The following is a 26,720-nucleotide window of genomic DNA, read 5'->3' as shown; positions in this document are numbered from 1 at the left end:
TTAAGGTAGACCAAGTGTGGAGGCGGCGTGGCATTGCCTAGCATGGCATACATAGTAGACAAAGTGCCCGATATCGGGTCATTCTGCAGGCACAACTCCTCGAATTCCGTTGGGGGTCTAATAAAATCCCTAGGATTGGGCAACGAGTGGAGAAAATGGTGAAGCCGTAACGCCTTCCAAAAGGGAAGTCGGACTCTCCCCTCCCCTGCAGTCAGGGCCGCTATAGAGGGCCATTGTCCTTCAATCACAAAGGCAGAGGCAAAGTCCAGACCGGCCTCCCTCAGAGAGTAGTACTCATGGGGCTCTAAGCCTGGCATGAAATCTGGATTGCCCAACACCGGGTACAAAGGTGAATGTGTAGAGGTAATGGAAAGCTGAAGGGCGCACCGATTACCGTGTTGCAGGGTGGTGCCTATCAGAGGATGACTCCTCAGTTCCCCAGGGATGGCCTCATAACACCAGAGCGCACTTTTCAGTATGGTCTTCGTTTGGGCCTGCTCAATATCTACCCAGAGCTTAAGATGCCTGTTACGCCTCCAGTCCAGAATGCGGCCTAGGTGCGAGGCCATATAGTACTGCCTGACATCTGGCAACGCTAGGCCCCCCTGTCATTTTGGAAGGGAGATATAGGACCTGCCGATACGGGGTCTTTTATTCGCCCAGACAAACCGGGTGAACATCGTGTGGACTTGTTTGAAGAAGGACAGGGGTATATGAATAGGAAGAGCCTGGATGAGGTACAAAAATTTAGGGAGGATACACATCTTTAGCAGGTTGCACCTACCAAACCAAGAGTGCAATCCACTATTCCACCCATCCAGCAGGACACGGGTCTTTGTCAGAAGGGGTGGGAAGTTCAAGGAAAAAGTACGCTTAATATCTGGTGGGATAAAAGTACCTAGATATTTCAGTGCTTCACTCGTCCATTTGAAGCGGAAGTGCGATTGCATGGCGAGTGCCGCTTTGGGGGGTACAGCAATGCCCATGGCCACGGACTTGTCAAAATTAATCTTTAAATTTGACAGACCCCCGTATGTATCAAATTCTTTGAGGAGGTTGGGGAGAGAGATCGTAGGGTTGGACAAGGTAAATAAGAGGTCGTCAGCGTAGGCAGCGATTTTGCATTGCAAATCCCCAATTACCAGGCCCTGGACGTCCATATTCAGTCGTACCTGACACATGAATGGCTCTAATGATAAGGCAAAGAGGAGAGGTGACAGAGGACACCCCTGTCTCGTGCCATTAGCAATTGTGAAGGTCGAAGAGAGAATACCATTCGCCTTCACTTGCGCCATGGGATTGGAATAAATTTGTTGTATCCAATTAAGCATTCTATCCCCTAGACCTATATGTCTGAGCACGGCGAGCATGAATTTCCAGTTAACTCTGTCAAACGCCTTTTCAGCATCCGTGCTCAGAAATACACAGGGAGAATTCCCTTTATTGGCTATGTGAAGGAGGTTAAGGACCCGTATCGTATTATCTCTGGCCTCCCTGTTGGGTATGAAACCCACTTGGTCCTGGTGTACTAAGGATGGGAGATGGTGCGCTAAGCGCGATGCCAGGATTTTGGAGAATAGCTTCAGATCTACGTTTAGTAGGGAGATGGGTCTGTAACTACCACATAAGGTCAGGTCTTTGTCCTCTTTGGGGATTAGAGAAATATGGGCTCTCAGCATTTCCCTAGGGATGGGCACTTCTGGCCCAATTGAATTAAAGAAAGATATCATGTGCGGGCCTAAGATGTGGAGGAAAGTCTTATAGTATGATATTGGGTACCTGTCCGGGCCCGGGGCTTTACCCGGTTTCGTATGTCCGATGGCAGTGCGGAGTTCCTCCATAGTAATGGGCGCTTCTAGGTCTTCCCTAATATCTGCGGACAGAGAGGGCATATATGAGGACGTAATATAATCAGCTATAGCGGTGTGGGAGGGCCGGCTGGATGTCAGATTGTATAATTTAGAGTAGAATTGCCCAAACTCATCTGCTATCTGTTCAGGGAGGGTAACCCTTTGGCCATCAGGCTTAGCGATATGGGGGATGTAAGAAGCACGCTTCTGTTCCCGGATCGCTCTAGCTAGAGTTTTGCCGCATTTGTCGCCAGACACGTAGGCAGTCTGTCGGCAGCGTTGGAGTGCCGCTTTGGCTCTGTAATACAGCAAGTCGGTTATCTGTCTACGGACTGACCCCAGTTCAGATTCCAGGGACCGGGTGGGGGCGTGCTTATGGCGTGCTTCCAGAGAGGACATGGTGGACAGCAACCTGGCCAACTGTTCCGATCGCTCCCTCTTAATCCGTGAACCATGGCTGATCAAAATCCCCCTAATGACCGCCTTGTGCGCTTCCCATAAAGTACCCAAGTCACAGTCTGGGGAGGCGTTTTCTTGAAAATACAGGGACAGCGCCCTCGTAATCTCAGCCACGAGTTCAGGGACCTGGATGAGGCTCTCGTTTAGCCACCAGAACTTTGAGCCCGCCTTGTGGCTCCCTGTCAGCGTGTATTCTAAAATAATGGGGGCATGGTCAGACCATGTAATATTCCCAATGGAGGTATTTTTGACCGAATGTAGCTGACTATGGGGCACCAGAAAGTAATCAATCCTAGAGTATAGGTTATGAGTGTGCGAGAAAAACGTGTAGTCACGTTCGCCAGAGTGCGTTAAGCGCCATACATCCACCAATTGGGCTTTGTGGAGGGAATTAGCTATGCGTTTCCTGTGTAATGGGGAAATGGAAGAAAGTCCCGAGGATGTGTCGGAAGAGGGAATCAGCGGGGCATTAAAGTCTCCTCCAAGGATTAAGTGTCCCTCCGTAAAATCTCCAAGCTTATCCAAGACCCTCGCTATAAAGGCACTTTGATGCTCATTCGGCGCATAGACGGATGCCAGTGTGAAGGGGGTTACTCCCACCAGACCCTTAATGAACATAAAACGACCTTCTGGGTCTCCCAATACTGCTTGGCATTGCCAGGGAAGTTTATTTGATATGAGGATGGAGACCCCTTTAGACTTGGCTGAGGGATTAGTGGAGTGGTAAGCGGTCGGAAAGAATCTGTTCTTAAGGATCGAGTACTTCTCCAGTCTAAAATGTGTTTCTTGGATAAAAGCCACGTCCGCATGTAATTTGCGGAGGTCATCCAACAATACACGTCTCTTTTCTGGGATATTTAGACCCTTGGCATTAATTGATACAATTTTCATGGAGTCCATCGCCCTGGCTACCTCCAGCAAAACAGGAGAGGGAGGGGGGAGAGAAGAAAAAAAAAAAAGAAGGGGGAGGGGAAGGAAAGAAGGGGTCAGGGGAGGAAAAAGAAGGGGGTGTAAAGATTGGGGTAGCAAAAGAGAAAGAAATAAAGTGATAAGGTAACGCAGGTCCCAGCTACGAGACCTGCCAGCTAACAGTGCAAGTGAACACTTGAAAAGGCACAGTGCCTTCGCCCATGCAAGCAGAGGCAAGTGCGGGCCTATTTGGGGGTGGAGATGGACTGTGGCCGGAAAAACAGTGCAAGGCTTCAGCCGTCCCCCCCAACCGACTTAACACAAAGATGAACATTACAGCGTGTCAACATTATTCAGAATTTGCAAACGGCAACATATTAATAAGTACAGAGTAACTCCCGCAAAGAAATGCAAGCACCCAGAATATGCAGACAGGGAGCTCCGATAACGTGAGCTCAATAGTATCCAAAGCTAACTGCACCTCCCCCGAACCACAACACACACCTCTCCCTCCCCTCTACACTTATCAGGCTGGTCAGGCTGAGGGCTCCGCTACAACCCAGCAACAGGGGTGCCTCCATCCACAATCCTCCCCCCCCATTGCGTCATCTAGTAGGTTCCGTTACCCAGCGCTTCCGAGGTAGTGAGCCCACGCTTCCACCACTCTAGACCTGCCCGTGCTATCCCAGGAATATCATTCACACCCCCCCCATGGCTGTGCACCCTCCCGCGCCACCCCCCCCCCCATAGGGTCCACATTGCCCCAAGAACTTTGATCACCCCTCTAATATGTATAGGAGAGTAAAAAGAGCCGGCACATCTGGTACCCAGCCACATTCCCCCCACTCCAGTCTAAGGGGGCCCCACATGGGAGCACCCTCGGCCAGAAGGAGGGCCAGGGAACTGCCTGCCCATCAAAAGTCCCAACCATAACCAGCCAAAAGAACCAGAGCACGGGTAGAGCGGGGGCAGGGGCACCTCGCTTCTAGAAATCAGGGTGGTAACATTATGCCCCACTACCGTGCACGGTCTCCCGCTGTGCCACCCGCGTGTGCCCCCAAGGTCCAATCCGGGTAACCCTTAGCTGTCATACCTCAGAGTCCCCACTCCAGTGAACCCATAAAACCCCAAGAGCACCAGGAGTAAAAAGTGCCAACTCGATGATGCTGTGAGTCTCGCACATCCGGAATACCCATGATCTTGCTGTGGGGCTAGACAAACGTCTCGTAGGGGGAATCTCTGTGCAGTGAGTAACATCCGGTAGTACCAGAGAGCAGGGGGCCCGAGAGGGGCAGCCGGGGGGGGGGCCCGAAAGCCAGTGTCTGGGTAGCAAAGCGTCATACCTGTGTGTCCAGGAAGTCCGTGAAGAAGCGTGGGAGTGCGGGATCAGGTAGAAAAGTGTCCTCAGTGAACATCATGTCCCGGGGGAGATGCAATCTTCATTCGCTCAGAATTCCCTGTCTGCTCCTGGCGATTCCACCCTGGAGCGGCGGCGACTCCTCTGTGGTCTAGGGGGCGGTCCGACCCTGGACACGGGGATATTCCTGCGGCCTCGGTACCCCGGCATGAAGTCAAGCCAGTTAGGAACAGCAATGGGATCTGTACCCAAGAAGGAGAATAGGGCCGGCAGGGAGTCTGGCGATCGCAGGACAAACGACCGTTGCTCTTTCCTAAAGATCACCGCCAGGGGGAAGCCCCAGCGATAAGTAAATCCTCGACTGTTTGCCAGATCTAGCAGTGGTTTCAGGATCGCCCGGCGTTGCAAGGTCGCCCTGGAAATATCAGGCAGAATTGTTAACGGCGCGCCATCCAGCTCCAGGTCTCGCATTTCCCATGCTTTGCGTGCGATTATCTCTTTATGGGTATAATGATGCAGGAGGCAGATCACATCTCTGGGCCTCGCTGGGTCGTCTGACCTGGGACCTAAGGCTCTATGTATCCGGTCAAACTCTAAGCGGCCCTGAAGTTGGTCACCTGCGACCCTGCGAAAAATGTCCGCTACTGTGGCCTCAAGATCCGCCGTCCCCGTAGCCTCAGGGAGGCCACGGAGCCGCAGGTTGTTCCTGCGGCTCCTGTCCTCCATTTCCTCCAAGGAAAGTTGGAGCTCAAGAGCACGTTCCGTCTGGGCTGCCTCACGAGCCTCCAGAGCTGCCACCCTGCCGTCTTGCGCCGTCAGGTTGGACTCACCTGTTGAAAGTCTCCCCGAGAGCAGGTGCACCTCCTGTTTCACCGCTTGTATTTCTTTGCGGTGTGCCGCTTCCACGCGGCCCACCAGGGCTTCTATGTCGGCTTTTGTGGGGAGGGCCTTAAGAATGGCTCTCAGCTCCGCATCTGCCCCACAGGCCTGGCTTGGCTGCGGGGCTCTTCCAGGGTCTGTCGAGTAGTGGCATGGGGTGCCCGGGCAGAACTCCGAGCTGTGAGAGCTCGCCGGAGACACTGGCTGTGCCGGGAGGTCTGGGTCCGTCACGTGCAGCGTGTGTGTCTGCGCCATATTGGGATCTTCAGCGCCCGGCTGGCTGCGGCCGAAAAGTCGCTGGATGCTTCCCGATGGTGAGGTACGGGGAGTCCGTGTGCGGTTGCCTTTGTTCCTCTGCGATGGGCGCCGCTTAGCAGAGAGCATTCTGCGGGCAAACGAGCTGTGTCAGTCGGCTGGGGAAGGACTCGGCCGGGAGCTCGGTTTAAGCGTGACCTTCCTCAGCCATGTCCAGGCCACACCCCTCCCGGTTTTAATGTTAATGGTTCCTGCAATATGATTGAAAATCATTGAGAAAAATGGCATGGGTAGCCCTCCCTGCCCATTACCAGCCCCTTTAGGTCTTGTACGCATATTAAGGGGAACCCTGTACCCATATTTAAAAAAAGGAAATGCGTGTGGCCCCCAGGCCCTATATACTCAGAACAGCAGTATACAGGCGGTGCAAACAAGACAGGGACTGTGTAGGTTTGTTGTGTTAAGTTGAATCTGTTTGTAATTTGTAACTGGTACATTTTTAAAGTGTAGCTCCAGTCAAAAAAACTATTTTTAAGCTTTTTGGAAAACATAGGGAAGGGTTATCACCCCTGTATAATTTGTTTTGTCATCCATCTTTTTTCATCTCACTTGCTGTTGTCTCCTTCCGTTTGCAAGTAGGAGATGTTTGTAAATTGGATGTTTGAAAGTAGGGGCCTGCCCTATATGCTCTGCAGAAATGGCGGAACAAGGTGTTGGTTTTGCCACAACATTGTAAGCCCTCAAAGTGACTCTTGGTGGGCGCTGGAGCGCCCTGCTTTGAACGATTATATCAAGAATTGTAATTACATGCCATTGTTGAACAGTGGTAGAAAAATTGACCTTTGGTGGTTGTGGTGCTGGTGCCACAACACTATAAGTCCTCACCGTTACTCTGGGTGGGCACAGGAAGGGGCCCTCCTGTGAAATATTATATCAAGAATTGTAATTACATGTCCCTGTTAAACAGGGGCAGAAAAATTTGGCCTTAGGCACTGGTGCTGGTGCCACCACACTGCAACCTCTTCCATATACTCTAGTTTTATTGCAGGAATTAGCCCTGCTGCAAAGCATTGCATCAAAAATTGTACTTAAACGCCCCTGTTAAACAGGGGCAGAAAAATTGGGCCTTAGGCACTGGTGCTGGTGCCACGACACTGCAACCTCTCCCATATACTCTTGTTTGATTGCAGGAATTAGCCCTGCTGCAAAGCATTGCATCAAAAATTGTACTTAAACGCCCCTGTTAAACAGGGGCAGAAAAATTGGGCCTTAGGCACTGGTGCTGGTGCCACCACACTGCAACCTCTCCCATATACTCTAGTTTTATTGCAGGAATTAGCCCTGCTGCAAAGTATGGCATCAAAAATTGTAATTAAACGCCCCTGTTAAACAGGGGCAAAAAAAATTGGGCTTTAGGCACTGGTGCTGGTGCCACGATACTGCAACCTGCAACGTACAACACATACAACGTGACTAGAAAAAGGAAGCTCAATAGCCAGTAGCCAACAGCTTCTGTCTCGTAGTTGAATCTGAGCAAGCCTGATTTTTGGCATGTCGGAATTGCATACACACGATCGTAATAACCGAAAGAAAGTTATTACATTGGGAAAATTGAGAACCTGCTATCAATTTTTGGCTGGCGGAAATTCGGACAGCTAAATTTCGACAGAGCAATACACTACCTATATAGGTGAGTTGAATATAGCGGTGTATACTGCGGTCAGGGCACGCAGACAACAACCACTACACAACAGCAAGATCGAAAATCGTCCGAAAACGATCGGTGTGTACTGTGTTGAAGGTACACAGAACACCCACTAACTCCTGCAGATGCCTTTATTATAGAACACCAGAGATAAAGGGGCATATACAGATGTATACTGTGCTGTGCTGGAGGCACACACAACTTCCAATAACTCAGATGGCAAGTGGGCTCAAATAGAGAACAGCTATGTAGGTGGATAGAGCGGTATGTACTGGGTACAGAGCACGCAGACAGCACGCACAAGCTCCTAACACTACTGACTGCAAGCTCTATTATAAATGATAGATCACTAGCTATATAGGTGAGGTGAATATAGCGGTGTATACTGCGGTCAGGGCACGCAGACAACAACCACTACACAACAGCAAGATCGAAAATCGGCCGAAAACGATCGGTGTGTACTGTGTTGAAGGTACACAGAACACCCACTGCTTCAGACGCCAACACACTACACAAGGCCGCCGCGCTGGCGGCCTTATATAGTGTGGGGCGTGCACTACACAGCCTGAGCTATGATTGGCCACAGGCATCCTGCCTGTGGCCAATCATGGCTCTCCTCGCTGCTTGCGCTGCGATTGGCCAAGCATGCGGGGTCACAGTGCATGCTTGGCCAATCATGAGCCAGCAATGCACTTCGCCATCGCAGTGCATTGTGGGCCGTGAGCGCCACACGAAATTGGTGCGAACGGACCAAAATGTTTGGACTTCGCCGAACGGACGAACAGCCGATGTTCGAGTCGAACGTATGTTCGACTCGAACACGAACCTCATCACTAGTGATCATATGAAGCCTTTTGTTATCACATAGGGAGGCCCGGAATAAAAGACACAAGGAAATAGATGGAGGGCCGAGCATGACTAAAGTTGAGAGTGAGGGCAACGACAGGGTAAAAGGATGATACTGGGAGAAGAGGGGGAGGAGCCTTGGAAATGAACTGAAGGGGGAGGAGGGTTATAAATAGCGTGGGCGGGGACTAGCGGCAAGTGAGGAGAAGAGAACTGTGAGGAAGTTTGAGCTATGACAGTGGTGATAGCCTGGGTCTGTCAGCATTTTTGGGGCAGAGGTACAGTGTCTCCCTGCGAGTTAGTTGCAGACTTTCATTTATACATGGCGGACATGGATGCTTTGCTAGCGCGCCTGCGGGTGGCTGCTGCATCCAGGGGGACTGAATGGCTACAAAGCCAAGTAGTACCCAGTGGCGGACTGACAATTCAGCCACTCGGGCACTGCCCGAGGGCCCCAGGCCTATAGGGGGTCCCATCAGGGTTGCCAGCCTCAGTAAAACCAGGGACAGTATGTAAAAATCTGTGTTTTTTTACATCTGCCTCTGAAATGTCCCTTACTGACATCCTTTTGGTCTAAAAATCCAGAGATTATAGCTGCCCCACTTCTCCAGTACCTTCTCAGCCAATAGAAACATATTTGTGTATACTGTGTGTACATGTATGTATAACCTGTGTGATTGTATTCTGTGTGTGTGTTTGTGTATACTGTGTGGCCCCATAATCTCTGATTGCCTGGGGGCCCCATAATCTCCTATTGCCCGGGGGCCCCATGAGTTGTCACTCCGCCCCTGGTAGCGCCCATCACTTGGGACGAGGCAGGAGGGACGAGACACCACGCGCTCGGAGGGCCTGGCCTCAGGAGCGCTTTTCTCCTGGCCCCTCCACCAGAGCTTAGGGCCTCCCCAGGAGGCCGGTAATGGACCCGCCAGCCCCTTCGGCCAAAAGGGCAGCTTCCTCGGCGGCTGGGGGGACCAGGCGGAATCCTCTACATTGGCGGAGCTCAGGGGTGGGGCTTCAGGACAAGATAGCGCCCATTCCCCACCTGCGGGGTCAGACCTGAGAGGGAGAACGGTTCCTCCTTCCAATCCAGCGGCTGCAGCACAGGAGGAGAGCCGGCGTAGGAGGTGCAGCATCACACCTACAAGGCAGCTACCAGACGCTGCTGGCAGGTCCACAGCAGGAAGTGGGGGAAGTGTGGCAGGAGAAGACATGCAGAGCCAGATTGCAGCTTCCACACGCAGCAGGCCTGGGGATGGTCGGGCCACTGGGAGAGAAGTGAAGCCACGGCCTCTAGGCGCGAGTCGCCTGGGGGGCTGATCACACCTATGCTATTAACGGCAGATGTGTGGTCGGAGGGCAAGCTGTAAGGGTCGGATGATGAGGTCCGCAGAGGCATTGAGTCGGCAGGAGCATCCGGAGTTGCGGCTGAGGGGAGCAGGCCCAGGCAGCCAGGTAAGACTTTGAATTTATCTCCCACTGCTTTGAATGCAGCATTGTGCAGAATACTTGATGTTGGTGGGGGGGGGGGGGAACACGGGGGTTAGAGTTGAAGCAGGGACGGAGGTGGTGGTTGGCCCATGGGGGGTGGGCAGTCAGCCTGCCACCCGAGGGATACAGGAGCCATTGCAGGCATTGCTGGGGGGAGTGAAAGATTTGATTCAGCATTTTGCGGTAAACACGCAGGTGGTGCCCCCGCAGGCTGCACCGTGGGTCGGGGGACAGGGGGAGAAGACTGGGTCAGGTACACCACCTGTGGCGACAGCGGAACCTCAGGCTTCAACATCGGGGGCTGGATTGGTAAGTACAACTGAAGGGGAGAAGACTGCTGAGACAACGTCGACGGTGAGGGTTGATGTGGTCAGGTTGGCGGATGCAGCGAAGTACGAAGTATACATGTGCTACGAGGGTCTGTTGGGCTTGCATCTGAAACAGGAGGAGAGGGATAAGATTGGAAAGGGTGAGTATGTGGAGAGATTTTCCCTTTTGCCCCTCGAAGTTTAACCTGGATAGGGTCAAGCCCGAAGACTCAAGGAAGGATGACGAGGAGAAGAGGAGGTATCGTCTGATACCCAGGACGTTCACGAATTGGTTACAGGCTTTCTCCATAATGGCCAGCGTAATAGGTGAAAAGTCCCCGGAACAGGGCTCAGCGTTGTTCTGTTATATGGACGCCATTGGGGAGGCTCATAGGGTGTATGGCGGAACAGCGTGGCTGCGTTATGACTAGGGATGGCCGAACGGTTCGCGGCGAATTTTCGGCTGTTCGCGGTCCGCCCGATCGCCCGGCGCACTCACGTGTTTACTGTGTAAAAGAACTTTGACCTATGATGACACATCCATCATGGGGTACAGGACAACCAATTGAGACATTACAGCACAAGGACAATTGGACATTCCCCCTAACTTATAAATAGACCCGATCCGGCGGCCATTTTACATTCTTTTTGCTGTCACTATAGGGAGAGGTTGCAGTGTGGAGCAGGGAGAGACTGCAGTGACCCAAATCGCTAGCTATTAGGTCCACAAAAGTCCTTTTAAGGACTGGTATGGTATAGGTGTAGTTCAGGATATAAGTTTGAGGCACTGCTATTCAAGTCATTGTTGCAGCAGATTGTCTTTTCTCAGTGCAGATAGGGACAGACAGGACGCTGTGTATAGCAGAGAGGGACAGTCAGTTTAATCATTAGCTGTCACTATTAGGTCCACAAAAGTCCTTTTCAGGACTGGTATGGTATAGTACAGGATATAGCTTTGAGTGCACTGCTATTCAAGTGATTGTTGCAGCAGCCTGTGTTTTGTCAGTGCTGAGAGAGGGACAGACAGGACGCTGTGTGTAGCAGTGAGGGACAGTCAGTTTAATCATTAGCTGTTACTATTAGGTCCTTTTCAGGACTGGTATGGTAATAGGGTTGTACACGTATAATATTCTTTCTTCCAAATATAGAAAGAATATTATACTTGACTGCTGCCCTTCTACTGCAGTAGTCCTTTATCAGTATAGGGACTGAGGTACAGTCTGCTAATCACAACCTACTAGTTCCACAAAGGTCCTTCTAAGGACTTGTAAGGTATAGCGTACTACAGTATATAGGGTTGAGTGAGGTACAGTCTGCTAATCACAACCTACTAGTTCCACAAAGGTCCTTATAAGGACTGGTAAGGTATAGCGTACTATAGTATATAGGGTTGAGTGAGGTACAGTCTGCTAATCACAACCTACTAGTTCCACAAAGGTCCTTCTAAGGACTGATAAGGTATAGCGTTCTACAGTATATAGGGTTGAGTGAGGTACAGTCTGCTAATCCTTAAGGACTGGTATAGGTCCACAATATATAGGGTTGAGGTGCACTACTGCTGACTGCTGCCCTATTCTGCAGCAGTCCTTTATCAGTATAGGGACTGAGGTACAGTCTGCTAATCACAACCTACTAGTTCCACAAAGGTCCTTAAGGACTGGTATAGGTGTACTACTTGGTGTGCAGTATATAGTTGTGTAATACACGTATAAAATACTTGCACATATAGAAAGCATAGTATAGTGCATTTCCACTGTGCAGCATTGTGACTGCTGAGCGGTTCTGCAGCGATACTACAAAGAGTGACAAACACAATCCAAAAAAAAAAGTATTGTAACTGGTGTGATAGACCAGTGGCCCCCAAAAACAACAGATTGAAGCGGGGTGTTATATACCTTCTTCCACATACATACTGCACTTCTGTAGAGAGTTTTGTCACAGGGTCATTTAAAAAATGACAGGCAGAGGAAGAGGCAGGCCCTTCCGCAGGGGTGGTAAGGGTAGGGCAGGAGCAACAGGCTTGAGCCAAAGTGGGAAATTGCAGAAGGTGCGTGCGATTACGTCAAAGGAAACACCAGAATTGGTTGAGTGGCTCACTCAGCCTTACTCTTCTGCACCCTCCTCATCCTCTCGATCTGCATCTTCACTCTCTGCTATCTTTACATTCTTCACTCTCTGCTATGTGCACCCCCAAAGACACTACCACCAACAACAACACCACCATCAACACATACCTTCCGCTTGAGTCACAGGAATTATTTTCCGATCCATATCAAGACATTTCTGATACGCAGCCACTCTTGGCATTGGATCAGGAAGAGGAGGTAGCAAGAACCGCCACTCAGCAGTCTGACGACAGTACCCAGATCAGCCCAAGGAGGAGGTTGGTCCCCGGTGTTGCTGCCTACTCCGAGATCTCTACTTATAGCGGTGGGGAAGGTGACGTCGATGATGACGTGTCTAGTGATGTCACGTGGGTGCCCACAAGAGAGGAAGAGGAGGGGTGTTCAGAGGGAGATATGGACCAGCAGATAGGGAGGAGAAGCAGGAATAACTTACATTGCACAGGAGGGACAAAGCAGACTGCTAATGTATCAGGAGCGAGTCATCGACCATGTACGGTCACATCTGGCGCTCCCAGGACGCCGGCACATGGCTCCGCAGTGTGGGCTTTTTTTAATGTGTCCGCTGCTGACAATAGTGTTGCCATCTGCAATCTTTGCAGTCAACGCATTAGTCGCGGTAAGCCCAACACTCACCTAGGGACGTCCGCCTTAAGAAGGCACATGAGCTGCCATCACCGAGCCCAGTGGGAGCAACGGAACACACAAAGCCACACTCCAGGCTCTCTCCTCACAATTGTCCTCCACGCCACCTTCCATCACGCCAAGCTCACGTTTTTCTGCAAAAAGGCAGGCTTCCGTGGGCCTAATGTTCGAGCGTAAAAAAATTATGATGCCGGATAACCCTCTTGCCCAACGGTTGACGGCTGGCTTGTCAGAACTGATAGCCCGCCAACTACTGCCATATCAACTGGTGGACTCGGAGGCCTTTAGAAAGTTTGTGGCCATTGGAACACCACAATGGAATGTTCCAGGAAGGAAGTATTTCTCACAGAAGGGCATCCCAGAGCTATATGGCCATGTTCAGCGGCAAGTGAATGTATCTCTGGCACACAGTGTCGGTGCCAAGATACATCTGACCACAGACACGTGGCCTAGCAAACACGGGCAGGGAAGGTATATCACTTTTACTGCCCACTGGGTGAACCTTCTGACGACCGTCACGCATGTAACCCATGGCACCCGTGTAGATTTGGTTTTACCGCCACGGATTGCATGCAGGCCTGGCTCTTCTTCTCCTCCTACTCCATTCTCCTCCCTCTCCTCCTCGGCTGACTCCTCCTTTTCCGCTGCTAGCGTCTCTTACGCTGCACCGCCCAAGCTCCCCAGAACCTATTCGACATGCCAGGTGTTGCCATGCCATGCTGCATCTGTTGTGCCTGGAAGCAAAGAGCCACACTGGCCCGGCTCTCCTTTCAGCTTTGCGTTCACGGGCAGATCAGTGGCTAACACCGCTCAATTTGACAGTTGGTAAAGTGGTGTGTGACAACGGTGCCAATCTGCTTAGCGCATTGAAACAGGGCAAAATTACATATGCATGCACACGTCTTAAACTTGGTCGTGCAGCGATTTGTTGTCAACTACCCTGGGGTCCAGGACATCTTGCGGCAGGCAAGGAAAATCTCGGCCCATTTCAGAAGATCTTACTCGGCCATGGCTCGCCTTGCTGACATTCAGCGGCGACACAATCTGCCAGTCAGACGTCTTATTTGCGATTGCCCGACGCGACCGAACTCAACCTTCTATATGCTTGATAGGCTGCTCCAGCAGAAACGTGCAGTTAATGTCTACCTGTATGAACTCTGCGGCAGAAAAGGTTCTGGGGAGCTTCACCGCGTCAGTGGCTGCTCATGCGCGACGCATGCAGACTTCTGCGGCCATTTGAGGAGATCACCAAACTGGTCAGTCGCAGCCATGGCGCCATCAGTGACATGGTACCTTATGCCTTCTTTATGGAGCGTGCATTGCGTCGTGTCATTGATCAAGCTGTGGAGGAGCAGGAGCGGGAAGATGAGGAAGTCGCAATGCTAGATGAATTCCCGGGGGGCTACTCTATCTGAGAAAAGTGAACAACAGGAGTCTGAAGAGGAGTCGGAGGAGGATGGTGCCGGGGCGGATGAGGAGGAGCAAGAAGAGCATGCTTTAAACCTTTCTGGGATCCCTGTTGTGGGTGGATGGGGAGAGGAGAACGAGGAGGATGACATTATCCTGGATGATGAGCAGGAGCCAGGCCACCACACCGCTTCCAGTTTAGTGCAAATGCGGGCTTTCATGCTCCAGTGTTTTAACAGGGACCCCCGTATAAAAAGCATAAGGGTTAAGGACCAGTACTGGGTGGCAACGTATTTAGACCCCCGATACAAACACAAAATGGCGGAAATGTTACCGCCGTCACAGAGGGCTGTCAGAATGGAGCACTTCCAGGCCTTGCTTCAAGAAATGCTGCATTCTGCTTTTGCGTGCGCTTACAGAGGAGGAATTCCTACTCCCAGAGAAAGAGTTGCGGGTACCAATCTAACAGTGCCTGCAAGAAGAGGGCGGTTTGAAGATGTGTTGGTGACTTCTGATATGAGGTCATTCTTTCAGCCGACCCATCGACAGGTCTCATCCGGATCCAGCATCAGGGAACGCCTAGATCGACAGGTGTCCGACTACATCGGGTTAACGGCCAATGTGGACGCTCTGAGGAGTGATGAAGCCCTGGACTACTGGGTGGGCAGGCTTGACCTCTGGCCAGAGTTTGCCCAATTTGCAATGGAACTGTTGGCTTGCCCCTCATCCAGTGTCCTGTCCGAAAGGACGTTCAGCACAGCAGGGGGGGTCGTGACTTATAAGCGCACTCGCCTAGCTCACAACAGTGTTGACAACCTCACATTTATAAAAACGAATGAGGCATGGATCTCGGAGGAATTCAACACATGTGACCAGTAGACCATGTATATGCATAACTCTATAAACAATTTATTTAATCGCACACACTGACCTTTTTTCTACCTTTGGCTCACTTCCTTGTACAAAAAAAGCACACCGTACTGTATGCCCGTACCCTCCTGTTTGAGGTTGAGCAGTGTCATATTTTTGGGTCCCGCAGCGAGTTTCTGGTATTAAGATAAAGGATGTGATGCGCTGATTTCAAACCATACAATAATCGCAATAAGCCACAAGTATGCGATTATAAAATTCTATAAAGTGCAACTGTGCATAAATCAATCAAATGATGCTTCTGTGAATATATAAAAGTGATAGCTAGTGCATAAACCATAAAGTGACTCTATGTGCAAAAAAACGCAGATTTGTCATATAGACTAAAATACATATATGAGGTATGTAAACTTATTACAAAATGTATATAGTGAAGCAAAGACAAGTATCTGGGTATATGTTAAAGTGATAACTAGTGCAAGGACCATGAAGTGACTTTATGTGCAAAGAAAACGCAGATTTATCATATAAACCAAAAAAACCTATAAAAAGTGGGTGTACTTATTAAAAAGTGTAAAAAATGGAGCAAAAACAGGTACAAAGAAAAAAGGCAAAATATAAAATATTCAATTCAAGTGACCAGCGTGATTGAAGGTAAAATGTCCCATACACAGTCAGATCATGCAATTCGGTAAATACACTAAGTAAAACGTGCAGCGTGCTGGGCAATCACTCCATCCGTGATGATCCGTGCAAAAAAAGTGCAAATGTTATGCAATTACCTCACTGCTGTGAGTAAACAGCAATATAAATGATGAATGCCAGGATGATTGCAGAAAAACGGCTGTGTAACACAATCTTTAGGAGACTTCTCTAACTTCCTCGTGAATGGCAGGTAAACTCAAAGGAATAGATTAAGAGGGACCGCCATAGTGTAGTATTTTAAACATATAAGTTTTATTAAACAAGTTTTAAAACTACTCACAAGCGAAGCAGATATAAGCACATCAGACAAGCAGCATTAGAGTAAAACCGGATATGGACGTCACTTCCGGGTTCCCAAGAACTCAAAGGTCCGCTGCGATCTTTGCGGTTCGCAAACTTTTGCCCGCTTTCGCGGTTCGCAACTGCACTAGGGGAAAATCTCCACCCCTTGGTGCAGCTAGCAAATTAGGGAGCTTAATAGGCGGGCCAGATCGGTATCAGCCCGCCTTAATGAGCTCCAATTAAATACAATGGGGGATTGGCAGGCAGCCAGTAAGTATGGGGAAAATGTTACGCAGTGTTCTAAATTACAGTTGTGAATGTTTTTTTATTCGGACTGTCTGTTGCTAGGCAGTTTAGAAAAAAAATGTCTAATCATGAGGTGCGGGACCAGCATTTAAAAGCACAGAACACATTTTATCACACAGACACATATTAAGGTGTAAATTTACACAAAATTAAAAACTCAACAGGGAAGATAATTATATTGTTTATTTTTTATTTATTTATTTCCTGCAATAAAAACTGGTGGGGCGCTTGCCCAGGAGGCCCTATGGAAGAGCTTCCACTGGGAGGGGGGAAGATGGTGGCAAAGGAGTAGTGAGGGTAGGTAGGTTACCATACACAAGGTACAATAGATAACCCTCAGTTATATACCATGAATAAGGATAAGCTCCAGGAAGTCGGCACTGCGCTGCGCTAATCACAGGCAGTGAGACACTGTCCTGATGCGCGGCTGCAGAGATGGGAAAATGTCTCACTGCCTGTGATTAGTGCCGCACCTTGCCGACTTCCCGGCTCTGCACGCGGGGTGTGCGAACACGCCGTAGCTCATCCTTAACCATGAGATATCAACACCTAAAGAGTAATGCCCTGCGCCTCCATCCAGGCAGCCCAAATTTTCGGACCTTCTCTTTTAATATGATTTCAAGAATATTTCTGAAGATTATCTTGATGTGTAAAGAAAGGGGTGTTAAAGAGGAGGGCCAGCTGAAGAAATTTTTTTTTAAAAGTCAGCAGCTACAAACACTGTAGCTGCTGACTTTTAATAAGCACAGTTACCTATTCAGGGTGACCGTGATTTCAGCCACTCGAGGCTGACCCGTCCCTCGGCTCTTGGTTCCCGGCGCCGCCATTCGTACTAAGGGAAACAGGCAGTGGAGCCTTGTGGTTTCACTGCTTGTTTCCTACTGCGCATGCGCGAGTCACGTAGCGCTTTGTGAATGGGGCGCGCTGTGTTCTGGGACACACACAGTTCCCAGAACACAGCGTGCCCCATTTCCCAGAAGGCAACGCAAGGAGGAGAAGACTGAATATCACTGCAAAATAGGATGAGGCAGATGAGGACGATCTGCCTAGCAACAGGCATTTCTGGTAAGTTAAAAAAAATATTTTTTTCAAATGTTTTAAATGTATTTAAAGGATTTTTTTAGGGTGGCCCTCCACTTTAAGTGCTCCTTTCTGGGTGACAAATACACTAGGTACTCCAGGTAATGTTCCATGACATGAAGGTATATTTATTTCTACAGGGGTTCCTCAAGACTTAATTATTTTTAAGGGTTCTCTGAAGTATAAAGGTTGAGAAAGGCTGTTTCAGAGCCTACACAATCGTAAGGGAATAAGGTGTTTCCTGTCGCATCATGGCAGCATACACTCTGGGTTGTGACTCCGCCTCCACAACCTGATAGGACCAGATAGCTATAAGATGACAAAACGGTCCCCGCCCCAGTATTCTCTTACTTTCCTCACCTGTTGGGACTGCACGGATCAACACCTCCTTACCGCTTCGCCCCAGCCAGGTTCTAGCCTCTCCTGGATGGAAGTCCTTACTGGTACAGCTTCTAAACAAAGCTAAATGGAAGGAAACCCACTCTGGTGATCTCAGGGGTATGTTGCACTCTCTCTATGACCTTGAATAAGCCTTAAACAGGCTTGCATTTTTATCTGCCTGCAGTTTGAGCTTTAATCAGGCTCTAGTAGTATTGTTAGGCTCCTGTTATAAGCCTTAAATAGGCTTGGCAATGTCTTTGGCACATAAGCCTTAAACAGGCTTAGCGATATACCCAGCACATAAGCCTTAAACAGGCTTGGCTAAATTTCAATGGTCTCCATCTCTGTCTTTCCCTGTTTACCTTGTGTGTATCCTTTGGCAGTCTTCCTGGGTGTGGCTCCGGCGGCAGATTTAAAAAGAGATTTCATTGAATTTGTCTGTGTACTTGTACCTAGACTCTGGATTGCCAGTATTCTGACCTTCCTTACAAAAATTTCATCGATCCTGCTTAGGTGAGTGGATACCTGTTACTATACTAATGTTTACTGCATGTCTGCTGTGCTCTTTCCTCCCTGCATTCCCTATACCCATTTTTGACACTATATATCTCTTTAGGCTTGCCTTATTTCCTTTCCATGGAGACCACTGCCCTAGCAGATCACCGTCAGCCCATTAGGTAAGGGGGGGAGGATTTACCTTGGTAGGTAGTGAAGATTAAAAAAGAGAGCAATCCTAACGCTGCCTAAATATTTAGCCCTACCAGGTCCTCAAAATCATCCGACTCAAGGCACAGAGAGACCTTATGCAGGAGAAGCCATTCCGACCACAGACGCTCAAGTCACAGGAGAAGTCGCTCAGGCCATAGAAGGAGTCGCAGGAGAAGTCGCTCCAGATCATATTCTAGACACAGTCGCTCCTACCATAGAAGATCTCCTGTGCATAGACAGCGATCCCCAGTGTGACCCTCCGGAAACACATGCTGGATATGCGGGGCCGCAGCTCTCCCTGACAAACTGGCCTGCCATAGGTGCTTCGAGGAAGCTACTAAGGAAAGAGAACCACAGTCTAAACAGCCGTCTAAAGAGCCTGTAGCTCCACAGATTCTTACTCCGGAAACAGAGTTGTCGACGCAAAGCACCTCACCTGCTCCTCCTAGTACATCAAGAGAGCAGGTTTCCTCGTCTGATAATGAGAGGTTGGAAGCATCTGCCGGTTTTGACTTTTCACTCATAGAACCATTTGTCAAATCGGTTAAAGAGGCGATTGGTTTTGAAGAACCCCAGGAGGCTCAACCCGAAACGGAAGAAATACTTCCCGAACCTCAAAAGGGACTCAGAGGCTTTTCCATTCATTGAGGAATTGGATGATTTAATCAAGGAAGAATGGCAGAGTCTGAATAACAGGCTTGCCAAATTGTATCCCCTCTGGTCTCTCCTCCTATTGTGGACGCTTCTCTTATGCGGTTAGCCAGGCATGTGACACTGCCGATTGAGGACTCTATGACATTCAGGGATGTTCTGGATAGGAGGATTGACACGGATATGAAAAGGGCCTACCTAGCGACAGGAGGCATTTGCAGACCGGCAGTGGCACTCGCAGCCATAGGCAGGGCCATCTCTAGCTGGTCGGCGAACACAGAGAAGTTGGTCTCAGAAGGCGAGGATCAGGAGAGCATAGTGAAAGCTCTGCAGGAGCTGAGTCTCGTGGGGGACTTTGTGCCAGAGGCCTCGGTGGATGCGATTAAATCAGCATCAAAGGCCATGTTGACATTTGTAATGGAAAGGCGTGCACTTTGGCTGAAACCCTGTCTCTAAATCTAATTGGTGCCGCATCCCGTATGACGGCGAGAATCTCTTTGGTGCAAAGCTGGATTCAGCAATTTCAAAAGTGACCAGCGAGAAGTCGGGACTTATACCATCAGACAAGAAACCAAAGCAACAGAGGCCTCCTCCCTTTAGGCGTAATCTGCCAGACAGATACAGGGATGCAAAAGCCTATAGGGTGGGGAAAAAATACAGGAGGAGCTGGAAGAACCCCCAAACATTTTTTATGAAATTCCAGAAACCCAAAACTCCCGCTTCCAGTGACCAAAAGTATTTTTGAAGGTGCGCCCGCCCAGCCAGCGGTAGGCTTTCAAAATTCAAGCTGGCTTGGGTGGAGGCAATAAAGGACCCATGTACAGTGGCCACTGTCCGTTTCAGGCACAGATGGTCTTTCAGAGGTCATCCCCCAGGGGTCGATTTTTGTCCGACCAGGCTTCCACCATAAGGGGAAAAACGGTTACTGCGGACCAGTTATGTTCAAGAGCTTCTTCAAAAGAAGGCAATCATAGAAGTACCTATATCACAGAGGGGACAGGGATTCTACTCCCCATTATTTCTGGTCCAGAAAAAATCAGGGGACCTCCGTCCAGTCATAGCCCTTGTACACACGGTCGGACATTCTGACAACCAAATCCGTTGGATTTTGTCCGACGGATTTTGTCCGAAACTGTTGCATACACACGGTCAGACAAAGTTGTCGGACAATCCGATCGTTCAGAACGTGATGACATTATTTCGTTACGATGGGACTACGTTCAGGCTAGTAGCCAATAGCTTTGGTTTAGGAATTTGATCTGAGCATGCGTGGCACTTTGTCCGATCGGAATTCTCTACACACGATCGGGCAAAGTCCGATCGGATCATGTTATCGGAAAATGTTATAGCCCAGCTCTAAAACTTTGTTGGTTGGATATTCCGACGGAAACAGTCCGATGGAGCCCACACACGGTCGGATTATCGGACAACACGGTCCGATCGGACATTTTCCGTCGGAATGTCCGACCGTGTGTACAAGGGATTAGATCTGAAAACCTCAAATCGCTCCATCCAAGTGGAGTCATTCAATATGGAAAGTTTGCAATCGATCCTCCAAGCCATAAATCTGGGAGACTGAATGCTCTCCATAGACCTCCAGGACGCCTACCTACACATTCCGATCCATGTCGCCTTCCAGAAGTTCCTTCGGTTCTCGGTAAATCAAGGCCACTTTCAGTTTCAGAGCCTCCGGTTCAGGATCTCTACTGCCCCCAGAAACTTCACGAAGGTCCTACTACCAGTGATAGCGTCCTTGAGGGAGAAAGGATTGAGAGTCCATCACTACCTGGACGACATCCTCCTCCTTTCAAACAGCTAGGAGTCCCTTATCCAACATCGAGAGGTCCTAGTTTCCACACTACATGGACTGGGCTGGTTAATAAACTTAAACTTGAAAAAGAGCAATGCTCATCCCACCCAGAGGATGATCTTCCTGGGTGCGGAGTTGGATACCCGGACAAACACGGTGGAGCTACTGGTAGAGAAGATTTCCCCACTGATTAAGAGGGTGAGAAGAGCAATCTTGGCTGCATCCCTACCAATCAGAGCATGTCTCAGTCTCCTAGGCTCTCTATCTGCGACCATCCCTATGGTCCAATGGGCCCAATGGAACGCGAGACCACTTCAAACTTCCTTCCTGCGCCAATGGGATGGCTCATCCATGACCCAACCGATCTACATCTCGGAGGAGGTCAAACAATCCTTGCAGTGGTGGACCCGTCTCTACAATCTAAGGAGATGCAGGTATATAGTCTCCCCTCCTCAGGAAACAGTAACCTCGAATGCCAGCCTGGAGGGATGGGGGGCACACTAACAACATCATGCAGCTCAGGGGCGCTGGCCATTCAGGATCCAAGATTCAGTCTCAAACGTACTGGAAATGAAGGCAGCCTTTCAGGCCCTCCTGGCCTTCAGTGCTCACCTAAGAGGGAAACGAGTCCTCCTGAGGATGGACAACTGGGTGGCCGTCGCCAACATCAACAGGGAGGGGGGCACCAGAAGCTCCTCGCTGATGCAGGAAGTTCTCTCCATGATGGAGTGGGCGCAATTGAACCTACTGGACCTGAGAGCGGCCTATATCCCAGGGGTCGAGAATCTCCTGGTCGATTCACACAGCAGAAGCTTTGTTTCAAACAAGGAGTGGTCTCTGAGTCCCCAAGCATTCACGCTCCTAACTCAGACCTGGGGCCCACCGAACATAGATCTGGTGGTTACATCAGTAAATGCAAAATGTCAGAGGTTCCTATCAAGAATCCCCTTTCCTTCAGCGGAGAGAGTAGATTGTCTTCAACATCACTGGAACTTCAACCTCGGCAACATCTTCCCACCGACTCCCCTCATAGCGAGGTTCCTTCTGAGGCTCAAGAGGTCGGCAGCATTTGTAGTGACGGTGATCCCCTTTTGGCCAAGGAGGCCATGGTTCACTACTCTCCTTCAGTTGAACACGGCGTATCTGCTTCCTCTCCCGCTGTCAGCAGACCTGCTCTCTCAGGGCCAGCTTCTACATCCGAACCCGGAGAGACTACATTTGATGGCCTGGAGGCTGATAGGATTAGGTATCCAGAACAGGGCTGTTCTCAGAGGGTAGTGGAGACATTGCTTCTGGCTAGGAAGCCGACTACCAACAACAAGGATCTGGGAGAAGTTTACCACCTTTTTCTCAACAACAAGGTTGGGACATATCCTCTCTGGCAGCCTATCAAATTCTGGAATTCCTGCAGTCAGGCCTAGAGAAAGGACTTCGTTCCAGTACCCGGAAAGAAGTATCAGCGTTATCCGCTCTGACTGGGGTCAAATGGGCACATGATCCTTTAGTCATCCAGTTTCAGAGGGCCTGCCTTAAACTAAAGCCACCTAGGAAACCTTCATTCCCGGTATGGGACCTCTCAGTTGTCTTTGAAGTCTTGTCTAAGGGATCATTCTCTCCGCTCGACAACATCTCCCTTTGGGATCTGACGCTCAAGGTTTCATTCCTGATTGCTATAACTTCAGCAAAGAAAGTCTCGGAGATGCAAGCCTTGATGGCCAAAGAACCATACCTGGTCATCTATCCGGACAGAATAGTTCTAAGGCCTTCGGACCGTTTTCTACCTAAGGTGTCCTCCTCCTTCCACTTTAATCAGGAGATCAACCTTCCAGCCTTTGTCACAGATCAAGGTGATTCTCATCCTCTGGATGTCAGGGGCAACATTCTAAAGCATCTTTCAGCAACCGAGTGGATCAGGAGATCAGAAAACCTCTTAATTGTTCCATATGGCTGTAGGAAAGATCAGTCGGCATCGGCTCGCACCATCGCCTCATGGCCGGTAAAGACTATCAAAAAGGCCTACTCGCTGAGTGAACTACAAATTCCGGAGGGCTTAAAACCGCATTCGACCAGGGCAGTGGCAACTTCTTGGGCGGCCTATTGTAGGGTCTCGGCAGAGACTATCTGTAAAGCAGCCACCTGGTTTTCCAGAAACACCTTTATATCGCATTACAGTGCCTTGCGAAAGTATTCGGCCCCCTTGAACTTTTCAACCTTTTGCCACATTTCAGGCTTCAAACATAAAGATATAACATTTTTATTTTTTGTGAAGAATCACCAACAATTGTGAAGTGGAACGAAATCTATTGGATATTTTAAACTTTTTTAGCAAATAAAAAACTGAAAAGTGGTGCGTGCAAAATTATTCGGCCCCTTTACTTTCAGTGCAGCAAACTCACTCTAGAAGTTCAGCGAGGATCTCTGAATGATCCAATGTTGTCCTAAATGACTGATAGTGATAAATAGAATCCACCTGTGTGTAATCAAGTCTCTGTATAAATGCACCTGCTCTGTGATAGTCTCAGGGTTCTGTTGAAAGCACAGAGAGCATCATGAAGACCAAGGAACACACCAGGCAGGTCCGTAATACTGTTGTGGAGAAGTTTAAAGCCAGATTTGGATGCAAAAAGATTTCCCAAGCTTTAAACATCCCAAGGAGCACTGTGCAAGCGATCATTTTGAAATGGAAGGAGTATCAGACCACTGCAAATCTACCAAGATCTGGCCGTCCCTCTAAACTTTCAGCTCAGACAAGGAGAAGACTGATCAGAGATGCAGCCAAGAGGCCCATGATCACTCTGGATGAACTGCAGAGAACTACAGCTGAGGTGGGAGAGTCTGTCCATAGGACAACAATCAGTCGTACACTGCACAAATCTGGCCTTTTTGGAAGAATGGCAAGAAGAAAACATGTGGAAGAAGGTGCTCTGGTCAGATGAAACCAAAATCCAACTTTTTGCCCACAATGCAAAACGATATGTTTGGCGTAAAAGCAACACAGCTCATCACCCTCAACACACCATCCCCACTGTCAAACATGGTGGTGGCAGCATCATGGTTTGGGCCTGCTTTTCTTCTGCAGGGACAGGGAAGATGGTTAAAATTGAGGGGAAGATGGATGCAGCCAAATACAGGACCATTCTGGATGAAAACCTGTTGGAGTCTGCAAAAGACCTGAAACTGGGACGGAGATTTATCTTCCAACAAGACAATGATCCCAAACATACAGCAAAATCTACAAAGGAATGGTTCACAAATAAACGTATCCAGGTGTTAGAATGGCCAAGTCAAAGTCCAGACCTGAATCCAATCGAGAATCTGTGGAAAGAGCTGAAAACTGCTGTTCACAAACGCTCTCCATCCAACCTCACTGAGCTCGAGCTGTTTTGCAAGGAAGAATGGGCAAGAATTTCAGTCTCTCGATGTGCAAAACTGATAGAGACATACCCCAAGCGACTTGCAGCTGTAATCGCAGCAAAAGGTGGCTCTACAAAGTATTAACGCAAGGAGGCCGAATAATTTAGCACGCCCCACTTTTCATTTTTTTATCAGTTAAAAAAGTTTCAAAAATCCAATAGATTTTGTTCCACTTCACAATTGTGTCCCACTTGTTGGTGATTCTTCACAAAAAATAAAATTTTTATATCTTTATGTTTGAAGCCTGAAATGTGGCAAAAGGTTGAAAAGTTCAAGGGGGCCGAATACTTTCGCAAGGCACTGTATAAGGTGGATTCTGCACGACTTTCAACAGTAGACTTTGGAAGGGCCGTCATCCAGGCCAACTCCTCTGTTTCTTGTTAATACATTTATTTTTTCTTGCATTCCCACCCAGTTTGCGAGTTACTCCCCAGAGTGTATGCTGCCAATGCCATGATGCGACAGGAAACTGGAAAATTGTATACTTACCTTTCTGTAATTTTCCTTTCCCGTCGCATCTTCATGGCAGCATACAACGACCCACTCGTTGAAGGTGATTCACAACCCAGAGTGTATGCTGCCATGAAGATGCTACAGGAAAGGAAAATTACGGAAAGGTAAGTATATCATTTTATATTTAATTTTACAGAAGTAGTAAATTATTTGATTCAATTAAAAGAGTTACCTTGTCAAAGATGTGTTGCAAATAACAGGAAATTGGGGAAAATTATACTTACTATCAAAGGCATGTCTTGTGTCTTCTGTTAGCTTTTTGCAAACTCAGAACTGTCTGTGTTCTGCCAAAAAAAAGTCAGAGGAGGTATAATTGCAACAAGTGTCTACAAATACTTTCACAGTTCAATGATAACTTATAAAAGGGTGGCACAGTGGTGAAGTGGTTAGCACTCTCGCCTAGCAGTAAAATGGGTCACTGATTCCAACCATGGCACTGCCTACCTGGAGTTTGTATGTTCTCCCTGTGCCTGTGTGGGTTTCCTCCAGGTACTCCAGTTTCCTCCCACACATGCTGGTAGGTTAATTGGTTTCTGTCCAAAAATTGGGCCTAGTATATGAACCTTGGATTGTGGGCTCCTTGTGGGCAGGGACCGATGTGAGTGCGCAATGTACAGGGATAGGGACAATTGTAGATTGAACTGGATGGACTGGTGTCTTTATTCAACCTTACTAACTATGTAAAAAGAAAAAGTAGGTATCCAATCTGACAGACCCCATGAACATATATATAAAAGTCTGTAGCAGTAGTCCATAACAACAATCGGGGCAGCTGTCCCCAGAGCAGAAGCAGTCTCTGTAATTAAACAAACAGGTGATAGAGGTGTAGTATTTGGATGGTTTATTAAAAACACGTCAGAGAAACTGCTATTTATAGGGACAGGTGTTGTGAGACAACCACCACGACCAGCGGAACATCATTATAGTGTAAAAAACGTATTCCATTTGCAGAATCTCTTATAATTATATTGTTTTGAGTTGCCATTTTTTGTTAAAAAAAAAGTCCTAATGCTACACTTAGGCCCCTTTCACATCGAGTCAATGGTAAAAATAGCGGCGCTTTTGTAAAAAAAAATTTAGGCTGCTAGTGGGGGCTCAATGTGAAAGCAATCGGGCTGCAGGGGAGCCGTTTTTTAGGCGCTTTACAGGCGCTATTTTTAGCCCAAAAGTGCCTGAAAAATGCCTCAGGGTGAAAGGGGTCAAAAGCTGGCCATGCACCATATAATTTTCTTATTCAATTTTCTTTAGATTTACTTTCAACTATGTAGTGCAAGGACCTGCCTGACTGCATACAAATTGAAAGTGTTTTGGTTTTGGAAAATCTAAAGGAAAATTGTACAAGAAAATTGCATAATGTATGGCCAGCCTAATGCCGGCCATACACGGTTCGAATTTCAAAATAATTTTTTTTCGGAAATCGTATCTAAGAATTTTCGTATGAATTTCGCACCATTAGTGGGCTGCAAAAAAAACTAACGATTTTCTAATCAAAGATGGGAGAATCGTACGAGAAATGTACCGTATGTATTGGCGTATAACACGCACCCCAAGTTTAGGAGGGAATTTTAAGGAAAAAAACTTTTAGGAGGGAAGTTTAAGGAAAAAAACCTTACATTTAAATGCCCATCAATGTAGCCTTATTAGTGTCCATTTGCAGCCTTGTCCACCATTCCAGCCTTGTCAGTGTCATGTGCAGCCTTGTCAGTCAGCCTTGTCCACCATTGCAGCCTTGTCAGTCAGCCTTGTCCACCATTGCAGCCTTATCAGTT

The 26,720-nt window shown here is 48.6% G+C and overlaps 1 protein-coding gene across 1 annotated transcript in view; it reads right to left on the bottom strand.

Annotated features, from left to right (window-relative positions):
• LOC143931511 (phospholipase A and acyltransferase 2-like) overlaps positions 1-26,720 on the bottom strand; it is a 106,383-nt gene that overhangs the window by 50,220 nt on the left and 29,443 nt on the right. The window contains exon 2 of the mRNA XM_077455761.1: positions 25,176-25,235. Within this exon, the coding sequence (XP_077311887.1) occupies positions 25,176-25,187 (12 nt within the window). The 5' untranslated portion in view covers positions 25,188-25,235. The remainder of the gene's footprint in view (positions 1-25,175; positions 25,236-26,720) is intronic.

Source organism: Lithobates pipiens, unplaced genomic scaffold (genome assembly GCF_037356315.1).
Source record: "Lithobates pipiens isolate NorthernLeopardFrog02 unplaced genomic scaffold, aLitPip1_a1.2 Scaffold_10, whole genome shotgun sequence".
Taxonomy (NCBI): Eukaryota; Metazoa; Chordata; class Amphibia; order Anura; family Ranidae; genus Lithobates; species Lithobates pipiens.
Note: the sequence above shows the minus strand (reverse complement) of the source record. Positions and strands in the feature narration are given on the sequence as shown.